Raw genomic sequence first — 19,468 nt, 5'->3', positions numbered from 1 at the left:
TTTAAGAGGTCAAAATAAGTAGACCTCTTTAAAATAGAGGTTAAAAAAAAAGATTAGAGCTATTGTGGAAAGGATTCCCACACTGGCTGGAAGATAAGGCAAGATGACTTCCAATGTCTTTTTCAATTTTAGTATTTTATGATTCTAAGGAATTTTAGAAGAGGGGAAAAGGGAAAAATAAAAAGTCAATCTTAAAACTTTTTTTTACTCCTTATAGGTTGTTTTCCATATTTAAGATTAAAAGAAAAAGTCTGCATTTGTGCTCTATGTTACCTGTGTCAATGTGCCTGTCTTCTTTTTTTTTTAATTGAAGTATAGTTGATTTACAATGTTGTGTTAATGTGTGCCTGTCTTGAAATGTAAACCATAGCCAAAGGATCTGTTTTTCTTAATTCAATATTGCCTCCTTCCTTTTTATCTCAAGCAGAACTTCATTAACAAGCAAACAAAAAAAGCATATAGAATATATCCTACAACCCTAGAAAATAACCCAATCAGTTTTGTTACTAACAACTATGGTATTTGAATCTTAATTATACTGAAATAAAAATTTATAGTATTAATTCACTCAAAGAGCCAGACTACATTATTTGACCTTTTCTTGCTCCTGGATTTCTTGTACTCTATAACTTGAGTTTCCAGAGAATAACCTCTCTCCCCAAAAACATCCCTGAGGGAGGAAAAAAAAAAAAAAAAGACTATATACTGGGTGAGTATAGATGTAGGAGATTAAATATGAAAAACAGATTTTTAAATCAATACATTTTGACAAAGCCTGCTGATCTAAAATTTTGCAACCTCCCTCCTTTAAGGAGCACCAAAGATGGGTAGCTCTTTAGAGGCACAGAGTCCACCCTATTTCTGCAAGTGAAACTGAGAAACTAAAGAGAAGGAAATCTGCAAATTCTAATAGTTAAATGACTGTATCCAGAAATGTCATTTATTACTTTTGCTATTCATTCTGTTCCTTGATTAAAACTAGAAAAGTGATCAGTTTTGAAAGTGAAGACACAGCTGTTCTATATGAACTCACTTTCCCTTCTCTCAGGTAGCCATTTTCTGTTGGCAACTGCAGTGTCTTCCAAAAAAAATACCTAGACTTGACCAAAGGCAATGAGAACTTGTGTTGGACTAAATCTGGCAAAAAGCAACAAAACATTCACTAAATAACAAATTTTTAATACCAGATATTTTAAGAACTGTTTTAAAAAGTCTAATATTAAGAAACGAGCTATCCTGAGAAACTGATAATAATCCTGTTATGTAAAAAGCAGAGAGCCAATAAGAACATCTTAAATGCAAAACCAAAAAATGCCAGATATGAATACAGCCAAAGTACACATGATTTCTAGTAAGACGTTTGCATGAAGCATTATATTCAGAAATAACAGCTATTCTTTACTCAGAAACAAAAATTTCAAAAAATAACATTTCAAAAAAAAAAAAAAAAAAAAAAAAATAACATTTCACAAGAACATTTGCATTGAAGCATTTTTTCTGTAAGTGCACAGATCAGCTTTGGACTTAAAATCATAATTGAATAGAAGATTTTGATGTAGCTTTAAGAAGTTATTTCTCTCCCTGAATGGTTTTCTCAGTGTTTTCTTTTGTATATGCACGTTATTAAAGCTAAATACATTACCTCTTTCTAAGGTACACAGTTCACATTATAAAATTCATATTCCTGCATCAAGTTTGTGTGTTTGTGTGTGTTTTAAGGAATTTATTCTATGTGACACCAAGATGTTTGCGGTTGGCTTTGGTTTGATCAATTACACATCTGATTCAAATTAACTGAGTTGACAGTTTGCTGATGAAACCATATGGCAAGAACTCCTGTGGGTAAAAAGGGAAACAACTTTTTCAAAAAGCACCATTCAACTCCAATGACTATCTACCTCATTTTTTTTTTGGCTTAATTACTTCTAATTTCACTATCTAGTCTTATAGACAAACTCAATGATCACACTTTAGATAAAGCTTGGAGCAAATTCACTGACAGTATAGCATATATAAAAAGGAAGAGTATTAGATCGAGCTGAATTCTAAATGCAACAGGAAGCCACTAAGGATTCTGATCCTGGAAGCAATAATCATAGTTATGCTTTGGGAAGATTAATCTTCTTTCAGTATATAGAATGAAACAGGAAGACTGAGAATGACAAAAACATTACAGGTTTCCCGTTATCCTAAAGTAGAGTGTTCCTAATGAAACCTTTCCTAAGTCGAAATGGTGTAATGCGCAGAAGCAATTACCTTAATTACCTTTGTGCTAACCGATGCACAAAATAAACCCTGAAAAAGCACAGATGCTCGCAGACACAGTGCAAAGCTATACGGCTTGATGCTGAGATGATGAGTAGTTCCCAGGCAAGGAGCTTGGCAAGGCCACTCATGCTGCTTGGGGTGCGCCCTGCCTCTATAACAGCTAGCTGCAAAACAAACGCTGAACCAATTTTTGCTTTTCACCTTTTTTTATAAAAGTGAAAATCCTCTTCAGATTTCTTTCAGTTAGTGAAAACAGATACCTTCTTAAAAATGAAGTGGCGTAAAGCAAACTTTGTAAAGCAGGGGATACCTGTATTATATTAATAATTTGAGGCAGTGAAGGCCTGAATTACAGCAGAACTGAGAAGGACAGGCAACAGAGACGAGGACAGCACAGTGGTTAAAAGCATGGACTTTGGAACCACACTGCTGTATCCAAATCCTGTATCCAAATCCTGGCTCTGTCCCTTGCTAGCTATATGGCCTTGGACAATGTCTTATCCTCTGGGCCTCAGCTTCTTTCTCTATGAAAAGGGGACGATAACATTACCTACTCCTCATTAGGTTATGAATAAATGTTTATAAAATGCTTAGCTAAGAATATTATTTGGGGATAAAACACAAGGACTTAAAGACTAGCTGGATGGGAAAGCTGAGTAAGATAAAGAGATAAACTATAAGCGTGAGTTTTAAAATTCTGTAACTTGAAGAAAACTTTAAAAACACAGACACTAAAGGGTAAGTTGGCAATATTTATCACTATGCATTGCACAATGTTTTTAAAGAGTAAAAGACCAGAGACAATTTAAATATCTATCAATTGTGTGGCTGGCACCTTGCTGTACACCTGAAACTAACACATCATTCATTGTAAATCAACTATACACCAATAAAAATTATTTTTTAAATTTGTGTGGCTGGTAAATTAGTGTACATCCATACAATGCAATACTTTCAGCCATTAAGAAAAATCAGATCAATCTAAATGCACTAATATAGAACAGTCCCCAGAATATATTTTCAGTAAAAAGAAAAAAAAGAAGAAAAAAGGGCAGGTGCAGAAAGAATACTTTATGTTCTACTCTAATTTGTTTAAAAATAACGTTAACATACACCTATATGCATATATATGCGAATTCTAATTCTGGAAAGATACACCAGAAACTAACAGATGATACCTCTGGGGAGAGACTAGAGAATCAAGGATCTAGGGAGAAAAGAGATTTTGTCTCCCTTGTATACTATTTGATTTATCATGTTTATGCAGTGTTTTTTAGTTTAAAAAAAAATAATGAAAAAAAAATGACAGGCAGGGAAGGTTGAGTTCAATAGTAAGAAATCATATTTACATATTTAAGTGAACATAACTTTTATGTGTTCTACAAGTTTGCCCAGTATAGATTCTGGTAACAGTCTAATGATCTGGGGGTTCAAAACACTAAAGACTTTTTAAAAAAAAGATGGTCTTAAAAATAGCTCAGGGAGAATAAACAAAATGAACCTTAAAAAGTATCCAGGCTATTAAAAACTAGGCTGCATTTCAAAATTCTAAATTTATATGTCAGTTTGTGATTTGAAATTCTGAATATGGTTTCCCATGTTACATACAGTTAGTAAGTCCCTAGGCCACCCCACAAAAGCCTACTACACCCACAATGATAACTACAGTACTGCAGTGATAGCAGTAGAGAGTCCACCATTTTAGAACCTTATCTTACTCAAGTTCTCAGGCACATCTGACAAGGTGAGCTCTCCCTCCTTGAAACAATTTCTTCTCTTGGCCTTCGTGAAACCAAGCAGCCCTGCTTTTCCTCCTATTTTACTGACCTTCCTCACTTGCTTCTCCTTTCCTTCTCACCTTCAAGAGTTATAGTCTTCTGCCGCTATTTCTATTTAATCTTTCTTGGTGATCTCACCTAATTCAGTGACTTTAAATACCATCTGTATGCTAAGAATTCCAAACTTTATATCCTGAGCCTCCACCTCTCCCTTGAGTTTGATTTATATATGAAGACTGCCTCCCTATATCCTCTACTTGGAGGTCAAACAGGCATCTCAAGCTTAACACAGCCAAAACAGAACTCTTGATTGACCCCTCACAATCCTGCTTCTCTCAGTCTGCTCCATCACATTTAATGACACTATCATCCATCAAGTTGCTCAAGACAAAAACTTTGGAGTCATCCTGATTCCTCTCTTTCCTTCATATTTCACAGTAAATCCTGTTAATGCTACTTTCAAAATATATCTCATACTCAATGACTTCTCACCACCTATACCACTGTACCCTACTCCAAACCACCATCATCTTTTTAGGAGACTACTGCAATACTTTTCTAAATGGCCTTGATGCTTCACTTTTACCAATTCCCACAATCCATTCTCCACCCGGCAATTAGAGAGAGCTTTAAAACATGTAAATCACATCACATACTCCCCTGCTTAAAACTGTCCAATAGCTCCCCTTCTTAGAATAAAGAAAGGTCACAAATTCAGTTTTAGACATGATAAACTTGAGGGGTAAAAGCCATATAAGTGGAGACATGGAGAAAGCAAGTATTTGGCCCTCAAGAGAGATTTGGGCAGAAGTTACAAAGTGGCCTTGCTTATTAGCATATGAATGAAAAATGAAAACCATGGATTTGGAAGAGAATACCTAAAATAAGTGGAAAAAGAAGGGCAGAGGCAAGGGACCAAGACTTGAGAACTCCAATAACTTAAAGCTCTGGTAACAGAAGAAGGATCAACAAAGAAGACTAAGTATGAGAGGCCAGACACATAAAAAGAAAACCAGACCTGATGCCAAGGAAGCCAAGGAAAAAGGACGTTTCAAAATGAGGAGAGATCAGGTAAGATGGAGACTGAAAATCAACCACTTGATTTGACAACACATAAGTCATTTGCGACTTTAGCAAGAGCTACTTCAAAGACAATGAGGAGATATGGCAATGAAGACAGCAACTCTAGTCAATGCTTTCACGAACTTGATTATGAAAGAAAAGGGAGAGACCAGAGATATAAAGCTTGAGCAAGCTCAAATGCTATAGGGATGATTTAATGGAGAGAATGAGGTTGAAGACACAGATAAGTGACAAAAATGTAAATTTTCTGAAAAGGCAGGAAGGGATGGAATCAAGGCACAGGTGGAAGGATGCAACAACTATTTCTGATAATACTAAACATAAAATTGTACTTGGAAAAAAAGTATTTGGAAAAACCACACAAAAATTGTATGTGTTAAATTCCTAGGTTAAAAAAGTGTATTTAGACTTATGTAATGTAAAATAATCTAAACTCAACTCTTTTGCATGAATAACTATAGACACTGACAATTACTAACTCATTCAATAAACATTTAGTAAAAGTCTGCTATAAGCGGGGCAGTGTTCTAGTCTCTGTGGAAGGTGACAAGAGAATAAGATATTATTTTTGTCTTTAAGAAGCCCATTGTTAGTAAGCAGATAAGTGTGAAAACAAATACTTGCAATTCAGTGTAATTACTGTGATCCTTTGTAAATAGAAAGGAAGGTGGTGACACAAAGAAGAGGCACAATAGCATGGACTGTGAAGTCTAACAGACTGGGTCTGAATCCTAACTCTGACATCTATTAGCTGTATAAACTTTGTGCAAGTTCTGTAGCTTCTCTCTAAGCCTCAGTTCCTCATCACAGAAGGGGATGAGAAAGTTAATTACCTCACAAAGTTATGAGGATTAAATAAATTAATACCTGCAAAACACCTTGAACAGAGGCAGACACACAGTAACTACTCAGTACAAGTAACTTATTTGTATCAAAAGAGAGAATAGAAAAAAAGCTGTATAAAGTATACTCGGGTGGGTCTTAGAAGACAGTAGGAGAATGGCAATCTAGGAAGAAAAACTGTTATGTGCAGAATCATGACACAGTGTGGTACTGCAGGAAACTGCAACTTAAAAAAAAAATCTCTCCCAACCTAACTTCTTCCAAGAATTTAAGGCAACTAACGGCAAATAGATCTATAGCTGAAATATAAAATGAAAGACATAAATGGCGAGGCTGGAGAGGTAGAACAGGACAGACAGAAAAGTTAGAGTAAAGAGGAAAAACTGACACGACTTTATGACCAATTGGATAAGGGGTGAACAAAAGAAAGGACTCTAATGTGATTCTCAGATTTCTGGCTTGATTCACTAAACTGATGAGGTAGACATTAAATTAGAATTAGGAGCATAAAGGGAAGAACAGGTTTGGCAGGAAAGATAATGAAATTGTTTTCAGACATGCTGAATTTAAGGCACTCATCAGTCACTTGGGTGGCAATGGCAAACAGGCTAGGAAAAGAGGTCTGGATTGGAGACAGATTTGGATGTTGTCAGGATAGTAATGATATCACCCAGGGGAAAACATAAGAATAAGGAGGGAAACAAACAAACTAACATATACTCTTGGATATCAATACCAAGGGGCAGATAAAGAAAAACTAATGAGAAATTCAAGCGATTAAAAAGGATAACTAAGAGCTCTTTAGTAACTAAGAGCTCTTTAGGAATACAGACTGTGTCTAGTTATGTATTCCCATGCTTTAGTACGGGAGGTAGTCAAAATCAAAATCTAGAGAAACTGGGTAGGATGAAGACTAAGAAGAGATACTAATGGATTAAGGTAAGTTATTACCTTACCAAGAGCACTTGAGTAGAATGATGGAGGTAGAAGTGAGACTGCAATAGACTGAAGAGGAAAAAAAGAAATTAAACAAGAGAGTCTATTCTTTCTGAAAGCTTGGCTGTGAAGGAAAGAAGTAAAATAGCACATCAGCTAGAAAAAAGCCTAAAAGGTTATTAATATGATAAATTGAGAAGAAACAGATTCTACTTGATAAAATAACAGAAAACATAAATAAGTGTTTATGAGTAAAACATTTAAATATAGAACAGCTTTAGGAGAATCCCAAGTTGCTACTAGTAATATGTACTTACTTATATTGTATTAAATAAAACATAATTCACTGATAAAGAACTAAAAGGAAAGCAAAATATCAAAATGTTGACACAGTTGTCTTTATGTGGAATTACTATAGATGATTTTCCCCTTGTTTCAAGTTTTCAATATTTTCCAAATTTTAATAATGAGCTTGTATTCCTTTTTTTAAATCAAAGTATAGTTGATATACAATACTATATATTTTACAGATATACAATATAGTGATTCACAATTTTTAAAGATTATACTCCATTTATAATTATTATAAAATATTTGCTATATTCCCCATGTTGTACTATATATCCTTGTAGCTTATTTTCTACCTAATAGTTTCTTAATCTCCTACCCCTATGTTGCCCCTCCCCACTTCCTTCTCCTCACTGGTACCCACTAGTTTGTTCTCTGTATCTGTGTCTGCTTCTTTTTTTGCTTTATTCACTAGTTTGAGGTGTTTTTTTAGATTCCACATATAAGTGATATCATACAGTATTCGCCTTTCTCTGTCTGACTTATTTCACCTAGCACAGTGCCCTCCAAGTCCATCCATGTTGCTGCAAATGGCCAAATTTCATTCTTTTTTATGGCTGAGTAGTAATCCATTGTATATATAAGCCACAACTTCTTTATCCATTCATCTGTTGATGGACACTTGGGTTGTTTCCTTATCTTGGGTGTTGTAAATAGTGCTGCTATGAGAGCTTGTATTCCTTTTATAGTGGTGGTGGTAGGAGGTGGAAGACAATAAGCTTTACCAAAATTAATGATACTTCAGGGGCAGAAAAGACTTAAGTGATTCTAACTTGAGGAAGATAGATAATAGAGAAAGATGAAATATTAGCAGGCAGAGAGCAGAAAAGAAATGGAAGGAAAAAAATAAAACCAATGCAGAAATGAAATCTTCATTGTAAGTAGCACAAAGGAGTACAGACACTGCTGAAAACACAGTAAAGGACCTGGACAACAGAACTGAGAAAGGCAAGCAAGATATAACCTAAATGGGAAGGAAATCCAAAAAAGAGGGGATATATGTATAAGTATAGCCAATTCTCTTTGCTGTACAGTAGAAACTAACACAACATTGTAAAACAACTATACTCCAATAAAAAAATTTTTTAAAAATACTGTTTTCACCCCCCCCCCAAAAAAAGATATAAACAAACTCTGAAAACCATAAAACATTGTTGAAAGAATTAAAGAAGATCCAAATAAATGGAAAAACATCCCATGTTCAGGGATTAAAGGACTTAACATTATTAAGATGGTGGTATCTCCAAACTGATGTACAGATTCAACACAATCCCTATGAGAACCCCAGCTGAGTTCTTCATACAAATTGACAAGCTGATTCTCAAATTTATATGGAACTGCAAGGGACCCAAAATAGCCAAAACAAACCTGAAAAAGAATAAAGTAGCAGAGGGACTTCCCTGGTGGCGCAGTGGATAAGACTGCGCTCCCAATGCAGGGGGCTGGGGTTCAATCCCTGGTCAGGGAACTAGATCCCACATGCATGCTGCAACTAAGAATTCACATGCCACAACTAAGGAGCCAGCGAGCCACAACTAAGGAGCCAGCAAGCCGCAACTAAGCCCCGGTGCAACCAAATAAAAAATAAATAAATATTAAAAAAAAAAAAAGAATAAAGTAGGAGAACTCACACTTTCTGGTTTCAAAACTTGTTCCAACGCAACAGTAACAGAGGCAGTGTGGTACTGGCACATGGACAGATATTATAGATTAATGGAATCAAGAATCCAGAAATAAACTTATACATGTTTAAAGTCAACTGATTTTCAACAAGAATGCCAAGACCATTCAATGGGGGAAAGAACAGTCTTTTCAACAATGATGCTGGCACACAGGACAGTCAGTTAAGATAACCTTTACCACAAACCAAACATAAAAACTAACTCAAAATGAATCAAAACATAAATGTTAGAGCAAAACTTTAAAACTCTTAGAAAAAAACACAGGTGTGAGTTCTTCATGACCCTGGATTTGGCAAAGGATTCTTAGATATGACACCAAAAGCAAGAGCAACAAAAGAAAAAAAATAAGATAAATTGGACTTCATCAAAGTTTAAAACTTTTATGCTTCAAAGAACACAATTAAGAAAGTGAAAAGACAACCACAGAACAGGAAATATATTTGCAAATCATATATCTGATAAGGGACTTGTACCTAAAATATACAAAGAGCTCTTACAATTCAATTATTATTGTCTTTATTAAGACAAATAATCCAATTAAAAATTAAGCAAAGGATCTAATAGACATTTCCCAAAGAAGACACACAATTAGTCAACAAGCACATGAAAAGATACTCAATGTCAATCATACCTCAAAAAAAAAAAAAACCAGAAAGAAAGGAAGAAAGCAGGAAAGGAAAGAAAAGAAAAAGAAAAAGTGCTTGACATCATTAGACATCAGGGAAATGCAAATCAAAAACTACAATGGGATGCCACTTCATTCCCACTAGGATGACTGAAATCAAAAAGTCAGATAACAAGTGTTGACAAGGATGTGAAGAAACTGGAACTCTCTTATACCACTGGTAGGAATGTAAAATTCCAGCCACTTTGGAAAACAGTTTGACAGTCCCTGAAATGATTAAACATAGAGCACAGAGTTACGAAATGACCCAACAATTCTATACCTCGGTATATACCTAAGAGAAACGAAAATGTATGTCCACAGACAGATCTGTACACAAATGTTTACAGCAGCATTATTCATAATAGACAAAAAGCGAAAACAATCTATATTTCCATCAACGGATAAACAAAATGTGGTATATATCCATACAATGGAATATTATTTAACCAGAAAAAGGAATGAAGTACTGATACCTGCATCAAATGAATAAACTTGGAAAATAGTATGGAAAGGGAAAGAAGGCAGTCACAAAAGACTCTATGATTCCATTTATATGAAAAAGTCCCTAATAGGGAAATCTATACAGACAGTAGATTATGGTTGCTTAGAGCTGGGATAGTGGGTAGGGGAGGATGGGAATAGGAGGATAAGGAAGTGACAGCTTAAAGGACATGGGGCTTCTTCTTGAAGTGATGAAAATGTTCTAAAATTGACTGTGGTAATAATTCCACAAATCTGAATATACTAAAACCCACTGAACTGAACACTTTAAATGGTGAATTGTATAGTATGTGAAGTGTATCTCAATAAAGCTACTAAAACCACAGGAATGGAAATGCTAAAGTTTAAAAGGATTAACCACTATTGTGCCAAAGAAAATAAATAAATAATTGAACTGCAAAATATTTAGAAAATAACTACAAGAAGCCTACAACCTATAAGACACAACTCAAGTAGTATTCAGAAGAAAACTCATAATTTAAACACTTAGAAAGAATGAAAAGAACATTAAGCATCTAACATAAGAAGAGAGAAAAACAACCACAAAATAAACCAAAGGAAACCTAAAGGAAGGATTTAAAACATGAAAGAAAAAATTAATAAGTAAGAAAAAAGAGAAAAATAATAGAACTAATTTTTTTAAAAATCCAAGAGTGGGCTTCCCTGGTGGCACAGTGGTTAAGAATCCGCCTGCCAATGCAGGAGACACGGGTTCAAGCCCCGGTCTGGGAAGATCGCACATGCCATGGAGCAACTAAGCCCGTGCACCACAACTACTGAGCCTGTGCTCTAGAGCTCGCAAGCCACAACTACTGAGCCCGCAAGCCACAGCTACTGAAGCCTGCACGCCTAAAGCCCGTGCTCCGCGACAAGAGAAGCCCCTGCAATGAGAAGCCCGTGCACCACAACGAAGAGTAGCCCCCGCTCACCGCAACTAGAGAAAGCCCGTGCACAGCAACGAAGACCCAACACAGCCAAAAGTAAATAAATAAATAAATTTATTTAAAAAAAATCCAAGAGCTGGTTCTAAACACAAACAAACAAACAAAAAATGGGCAAGGCCTCACATGTACAAAATAAGAAGTGATAATGAGTAAAGTGATAATGTAGTCACAGACACAGGAAATTTTTTTTTTAATCGTTAAAGAGTATCTTGCTCACTTCACACAAATGATTTTGAAAACTTAGATGAAACGGATTATTTTCTAGGATAATATAAGTTAGCAAATCTTCCTCTCAAAGATATAAATTATAAGCAGTCGAATTATCATAGAAGTAAAGAGATAATTGTCAAAGAGCTATTCTCCCCCCAAAATACTCAAGGTCCAAGTAATTTCACAGGCAATTCAACCAAATCTTTAACTTCAATGCCATTTAACTGGACAGGGAAAGAAAAAGAAAAAAGCATAGAAAAATAAAGAAAAGTTTGAAATTATTTTTATGAAAGTGGCATAATCTAACAAAGATAAAATACATAAAAGAAAACTACAAAGCAATTTAGCTTAAGAAGAATGATGCAAAATTTCTAGATAAAGTTTACCAAATAGAACCCAGCAGCACGTTTTAAAATAATAATACATAATAACAAAGTGAACTGATTCAGGAAAGCAAGGATGGTCCAGTAATAGTAGGTCTATTAGTACAATTCACCACAATAGTAACCAAAGGAAAAAAATTACATAATTCCCACAGAGGCTAAATTTCACTTCCATATTTTAAAAAATCTTAATAAAATGGTAAGAGCTGACTACTTTAACATAATATGTGTACTTCAACCTAAAGTCAGGTCTAATCTTAATAGGAAAGCACTAAAAAAAACTCGAATTGATGTCAGGAATAAGGCAAAGATCCACTACTATCTTATCGTTTAATATTTTTGGAAAGTACTAGCCAAATCAATTTGACAAAAGAAAGAAATAAGTATAAAAACTGGAAAGGAGGAGATAAAATTATCTTTACTTGGTAATGATATGATTATTTAACTGCAAAACCCTAGAAAAACAACTGGGAAACCATTACAGATAGTATGAGAATTCCAAAGGTGGCCAGGTACAAAATTAATACTCAGAAATTAATAGCACTACCATATTCAAACAACAAGATAAAAGATATAATAGCAATAGAAACCCCATTTACAATAGCAACAAAAAAGATAAAACACCAGGAATAAACATAAAAGAAATGTGAAAGGTCTACATGAAAAAAACTTTAAAATGTTATGAGGGCTACAAAAGAACTCTTGAACAACAAGAAATGAATGTACACCCTGTTCCTGAACAGCAGACTGAACCTCAAAAAGATGTCAATGATCTCTAAATCAATCTACAAATATAATGCAGTATCAATAAAAATACCAAAAGATGGGGAAGGGGAGCTTGATAAACTAATTCTAAGTTTTACAGAACAAGCAAAGAATATTCAGGAAAACTCCAAGAAGTAGAATGAGAGAGGACTATAATCAAAGAATGGGGTCACTAGGTATAAATAGGTAAACTGATCAATGAAACACAATAAGAAGTCCAGTAAGAATGCCAAATTATATGTAGGAACTAAGCACACCTATAGATAATATTTCAATACTGTGATAACTGGGTAGCCACCTAGAAGAATAATAAATTCCTACCTGAATACTTTACATAACTTAAATTTTGTATGAATAACTTAACTTAAAAATAAATGATAGGGCTTCCCTGGTGGCGCAGTGGTTGAGAATCTGCCTGCCAATGCAGGGGACACGGGTTCAAGCCCTGGTCTGGGAAGATCCCACATGCCGCAGAGCGACTAGACCCGTGAGCCACAATTGCTGGAGCCTGTGCTCCGCAACAAGAGAGGCCGCGACAGTGAGAGGCCCGCGCACCGCGATGAAGAGTGGTCCCCGCTTGCCACAACTAGAGAAAGCCCTCGCACAGAAACGAAGACCCAACACAGCCATAAATAAATAATTAATTAATTTTTTTAAAAAAAGATAAAATTACCAGGAAAAACACAAGAATTTTAATTTTAATTAGAAATAATATTGAAATAGGAAAGGCCTTTCTTATGACAAAAAAACCTAAAATCCAAAAAAAGATTAATAATTACAACTACAAAAAAACTTTAATTTCTGCTGAAAAAATATACCATAAACAAGGTTAAAAGCTAAATGAAACTGTGACAAATATCTGCAACACATAACCAAGGCAACTAATTTCCGTAAAACAGAGCTCCTATAAACAATATTAAACATCCCAGTAGAAAAATGAACAAAAAATATAACCAGATGAATAAGAATGATAAACAGATGTTTTAAATAAAGGAAACGAATATGGCTGTATGGTTCTTATACCTATTGAAAAGATGAAGAAAAATATACCTTTTAAATTGGCAATGTAAAAAAAGTTTAATAACCCACTCCGTTACCAAAGGTATGGAAAGCCAGAACTCCAGCACCAGTAGTGGAACACAAACTGGTACAACATCTATGAAGGGCAATTTGACAATATCTATCAAAATTTAAATAGCACATATCCTTTGACCCACCAATTGTATGTCTAGCAATTTACTCTAAAGGGATATTAACTGTATCATCCTTTGCTTTAGCAAGACTGTAAACGTTTTAAATGCCCATCCAAACAAAGAAATGCTACCATTTTTCTCCCCTCCTACACACACACACACACACACACACACACACACACACACACACCTTTCTGAAAGATACACAAGAAATTAGTTGCTTCTAGGGAAGGAAGCCAATTAGCTTGGGTCAAAGGAAGAAGGAAAATCTGCCTTTTACCATTTGTACCATTTGTATCTTATATCATAAACATATATCACATTGAAAATTTTTAAGATTTTCAGTATTATTTTTACCCAGCTTTACCAATTGTTATATTTTCCCTCCTCTTTGTCAGTTTTCCAGTTCCTACATTAGCAACAGTGTTTAACTGTTTCCCCAAGCAACACATGGCATTTACTCAAATTCACACAGTTAAATCACAATAGTAATGTGGGTTCATTGTCCCCATGATCTCCTTGCCCCTGAGCTCTACACCTGCATACTTATTCTATAGAGAGCACTGTCCCTGTTCTTTACTGCGTATACAGAGATTATGAGTTAGGAGAAATCCAGGACTAAGAAGCTATGAATTTCTTGGCCTATGGGGCAAACACATAATCACTATTGTATTTTAGGAGACAGAAAAAAGGTAAGAAGCTGCTCAAACAAGGTTTCACGAAACATTACTTGTGCTGCCACCGTGGATGCAGAGTCTAGTCCACTATTTTTATGTTTAAGAAATTGATTGTATCCATTTTTCCAGAGTCAATGGGGCTACAGGGAATTGAACCACACTAACCAATCACATTCACAAGAACTTAACTGCTTACACATAATGCCAATGTATTAATTTAGAATTTAAGAATATATATGTATGTGCATGTATACATGTATATATACATATATATTTGATGCATATGTGTATATATATAAAGAATAGCAAATCATGCATATCAAGGAATCACACACAAATGGTAATATATGCCCAAGGAGAGCCACATGATAGCATGAGTGTGTATAGGGAGGAGAACAAATAGAAGGTCAGAGAAGACTTCCCTGAAAAACACAGTGTGATCAAGCTGAGATCCAATGGGAAATAAGTTTAAAAAAAGAACAGAAGGAGGAGTAAGAGGGTTGCTGGATGATGGAATAGTAAGTACAATGGCACTGTGGCAGAAGGGAGCATGATCTAAGGAGGTAGAAAAAGATCAAAGAGCAAGACAACAAGATGTAGGGTTATCTGGAGAGCTAGAGAGGGGCCAGACCATGCGGTGGCTTTTAGGCCATGTTAAGGATTTTTACCTCATCTTAAGAGCGATGAAAAGCTAGTAAAGGGTTGTAAGCTGAGATGAGAACAGACTTGTGCTTGCAAAAGATTAGTGTGCTGTACACACTGGAGGGCAAGAGTAGAAGCAGGAAGACTGCTTAGAAAGCTGGTGCAGGAGACCTAAATCAGGGATGATGGCAGCAGGGACTGGAGTTATGGCACAAATAAAATAAATACGACTTGGTGATTGATTACACCTGAAATGCAAGGAAGAGGAAACCCTTAAGGAAGATGGCCAAGTTTCAGGTTTGTATAACTGCAGGAATAAAGATGCTATCCCTGAAAGAGAGAACACTCCAAGACCAGGTTGATTGGATTTTGTTGTTTTGTTTCTTTGGGGGCTAGAGAGAGGGTAGATATGCAAAAAAGTAAGAAAGGGTTCTGAGTGCCCAGTATCTGAAAATCTTGCTAGAGAAGGATGAAAAATGGAAAATGGGATTAGAATTCAAAGGTGGGAGAAAGTTAGCTCAAAAACTTATTATTTTTTAACCTCCATGGTCAGCCATAAAACAGGCCTAGAGATTTCTACCCCTCCCCATCACCTAAAATCTTTTTAAACATATCAAAATAAAATCTTTCAGTCAAGGGGAGAGGCAAGGCTTAAAATGCAATACTTGTAAAAATAAAGAATTGGTGTGAAAGAATTTCAAAGTATATACTGAAATATCAGATGTTCTTAATTCTGAGAGTGAAGAGAAGACAGAGGCTTCCTACTTGGGGAAGGAAGAATTAAGTGCCAGTCAAGGAGAAAAGAAAGCAGAAAAGAAGAGCTGATGGCCCCACTGCATGAATTTTCACAGTTTAAACACATTTATCTTTACCTCTGGACAAATGGGTGTTCTTGGCCTTGTGTGCTAAGAGAATGCAGAAATAGCTCCACACCTAACCCCCTTTTCAGAAATTATGGCCTCCACTGCCATCAGGTGGTGGCAGTGAGGAAGTGCACCAACCAGTTTCTTCGAGCCTGGGAATGCCTATATGAAGCCTATGGTATAATTAATCTAAGATCAAAGACCTAAGATTGCAGTAGAGGACAAACTAGTTATAGTCTTTGGTAACAGATTTATCTTCTAACCTGTCAATACACAAAAATGAAATATTTTGCTATTAATTTGGGGTAAGAAAAAAAGATTTCTCCTTTTTTTCTTTTTCATGTTAAAGAGCATATATTTAGCAATTTTAAGAATACCCAGTTTGATACCATCATCTCAAACCCAACTTTTGGTGTATTATATATTTGACTAAAACTGCTTCACTGTTAATTTTAATGGCGCATATAAATGAATTCATGTGCATTTCTAGCATACATCAATAACCTTATCACAAACACAAGCAATTGTCTCATTGAATATGCAAAATTCCCTTTATCTTCAAATTAATCAAATAATTTTTGACTACTTAGAAGTACAAGGCATGGTAGTAAACACAATTCAAAAACCCTCATATTCTCAAAACTCATCAGCTAAACAAATATATCACTGATAAAATCAACTTCAATCTTATTCACAAAAAACATGGTGAAAGATTAACACACATTCTTGATAGTTCTTGTCATGGTAAAAATAAGCTTGCCCAATATAATATTTGACATTCTGGGCAGTACACCTTCATTCTACTATACTGAATATTCACTTACAAATGTAGTTCTTTAAATTTGCTGCACACACACATCGATTTGATTTGTCTGTCTTTCAAGGCATCTGAACACAAGGACACAAGGATAGGAAATTGTAGGCAAAAACGTGAAATTATCACATTGGGTACATTTTTCCAGTTCTCAATCAGCTGTTTTCATATGGTAGACACAGCATAATTTTGTCACTGAGTATATTCCTGATCTTCATTTTCTCCCGTTAAAATCCATACACACTATCTACTCTGTCTCTGTACCTTCCAAAATATTAATAATTCAACTAGTTTTCCCTAAGTCTCTTGGTTCTGCTTCCCACCCACCTCCCACCCACCCCACTTCCTCCTCCTTTCTTGTTTCAGAATGCCTAACTCTTACACACTAGAGGTGGTTTTTTTTACAAAAATCACTCTTTGGGATGCTCTTCCCTTTTCTCTCCTTAAAAATAATTTCCCACAGCTAGGCGCCAATGTCTTTCTTTTACAAGATCAAACTGCGGAAGAGGACGAGACTGGGAACCGAGTAAGCGAACATTTGAGAATGTCAATGAGACAGCGGCCTCTCCTTTGAAAAGAAAACACAACTCTCAGCACAGAGCTTTCAACAGAGCAAAAATACTTTTTTTTTCCCGCTGTGCTCCTGTTCCCTCCCCAACCTCAAAGACACCTTTCCTTTTCTCTAAGCCCCAGTCGCTTTGCTATGCGTGGGGCCTGCCTTTCCTCCTCCCAAGGAAAAGAAAGACAGGGAGAAAAGAAAAGGTAGCAGTCACCTTCCCGCCGCGCCCGCGAGCTGTCAGGATCGTGCCCTACGACTCACCTGGCAGGTGCGGCCGCCCGGAGAGTTGCACGAAGCGGTTGAGCTGGCCGGTCCCCCGACCCCCGCTGCCCCCACTGCCCCCGCCGGCCCCGCTACCTCCGCCGCCGCCGCCGCCGCCACCGCCTGCGGCGCCTCCTCCCCTCCGGCGGTTCCTGTCCCAGCCCTGGGCGGCCGACATGACCCGCTAACAACGGCTGCAATCCGGTCGCGGCAGCCCGTGGCCCGGCGGCACTACCCGAGCCTCCTTCCTGGGCTCCTCAAGAGACCCGGGAGACAGGGGAAGGGGGAGCGCCCGGTCTCACCAGCGGCCAATGACTGACGGACTTGGTGACAGAGAACCAATGGCCAGTCGTCTTCTTGGTAGGTGGAGGGAGGCGGGGAGAGACGTGGTAACCATAGCTATGGCTAAAAAAAAAAAAAGTGGGGGGAGAGAAAGGCAGAAGCAGCCACTCATCACTCGCATCCACCGCGCTAAGCAAGCCCGCGTCGCGGTGACTCCTGCGGGATCAGGCGAGCCAATCGAAGGCCGAGTGAGAGAGGCCACGCCTGCCGAAAGAGTCCCAGTGGCGACTCCAGGCGTCTCAGGATTCAGGAACGGGACGCGCATATAATACAGATATTTTGAGGCAGTACTGTGTTCTGCCAGCTTTACAGGCTGAGATCCCTTTCCCACACTACACAAAGAGGTCTCTTCGAGGGGAAAAAAACAGGGGGCGGAGTCAAAGCTTAACTGTAAGAATGAGGTTTCATTTGTCTTGTCTTTCAGTCGACTGGCGGAACTCCTCCCTAATTCAATATAAGCCACGTCCCAAGCAAACAAACAGTTTTAAACCTGGTTAACAAACATGGGAAGATGTTCAAGCTCACCAGTAATCATAGAATACAAATTAAGACCCCAATGAGAAGCCGTTTCAGGCTTATTACGTTAGAAGGATTGTTAAAGTAACACCCAGCAGTGAATTAAGAGTCCCAAGAAAAATGTTCTTTCATAGATGACTGATGGCTATGTAAATGTTTTTGTTCAAATTCCTTTTTGCTCATAGAAAATTTGAATCAGCTGGAAGACAGGAACAGGTACGGAGGATCAAGATCAAAGAAAAATGTAGATGTACAGATCAGGAATTCCTATTGTTCCAAAATTAAACAGAAAATTTGGCTTTGAACTTACTGGGCACAGTGCAAAGTGGGAAAATAAATTGTTCACTGACGTTTATGAGTGGTAAGGGAAAACCATATTAATTCCTCAAGGGAAACAAAACTTTCCAAGATTCTTAGATCTGGTGGCTTTTTTTTTTTCGTGACGTTTCATGTAGGAGAACCTTATGTGATGCAAAGAAAAAAGAAAATCTGCTGGAGCTGAGGATGCATATCCTCTTGGTGCAAATTTCATGTCCCACTGGCCCCGCCTCCTTATTTTGCTACTTTCAGGCCCTGTGGGCAGGTATTTTACCCATGAAGCATTAGAAAGCACTGCTTACAAAAATGTTTGAGACCTGAAAAAAAAAGTCTATGGCTCTAAAATATGAAAATCAAAATTAATCAATATTAATTTTTATAAAGAAACTGCAGCATTGAGTAACCAAATAGTAGATGAAGAAAATTTTCTTTTTATAGGAGTATTCCAAGTAATAAATAATGAGTGATAGACTATCACCATTTTGCAACCTCTAATGAATTCAAAGATCAACCCACTGAGCATCAACCAGTGCTGTTATCACAAAAAGAAAGTTGAAACATACATGCCTCTAGAATGTAAACATGACTATGAAGTAGTTTTTTTTTTTTTATTTAATTTATTTATTTATTTATATTTATTTTTGGCTGTGTTGGGTCTTCGTTTCTGTGCGAGGGCTTTCTCCAGTTGCGGAGAGCGGGGGGGCCACTCTTCATGGCGGTGCGCGGGCCTCTCACAGTCACGGCCTCTCTCTTTGCGGAGCACAGGCTCCAGACGCGCAGGCTCAGTAGTTGTGGCTCACGGGCTTAATCGCTCCGCGGCATGTGGGATCTTCCCAGACCAGGGCTCGAACCCGTGTTCCCTGCATTGGCAGGCA

General features: G+C 36.9%; 1 protein-coding gene across 5 annotated transcripts in view; it reads right to left on the bottom strand.

The window, feature by feature from the left end:
• The window catches only part of KLHDC10 (kelch domain containing 10), a 65,756-nt gene extending 46,574 nt beyond the window's left edge, over window positions 1–19,182 (bottom strand). For 3 of the 5 annotated variants that reach the window (XR_014266843.1, XM_082473089.1, XM_082473090.1), the window contains exon 1: window positions 17,418–19,182. Coding sequence is in view for 4 of the 5 variants with exons in the window: in XM_082473089.1 (XP_082329215.1) it covers window positions 17,418–17,595 (178 nt within the window). In the remaining variant the exon portion in view is untranslated. The remainder of the gene's footprint in view (window positions 1–17,417) is intronic. The other 2 variants (XM_082473087.1, XM_082473088.1) reach the window with 2 other exon arrangements.
• Between the last annotated feature and the right edge of the window lie 286 nt (window positions 19,183–19,468).

The sequence above is a fragment of the Balaenoptera physalus genome, assembly GCF_965194825.1.
Source record: "Balaenoptera physalus genome assembly, chromosome: 8".
NCBI lineage: Eukaryota > Metazoa > Chordata > Mammalia > Artiodactyla > Balaenopteridae > Balaenoptera > Balaenoptera physalus.
The sequence above is the reverse complement of the archived record's forward strand: the minus strand, read 5'-3'. Positions and strand labels throughout refer to the sequence as shown.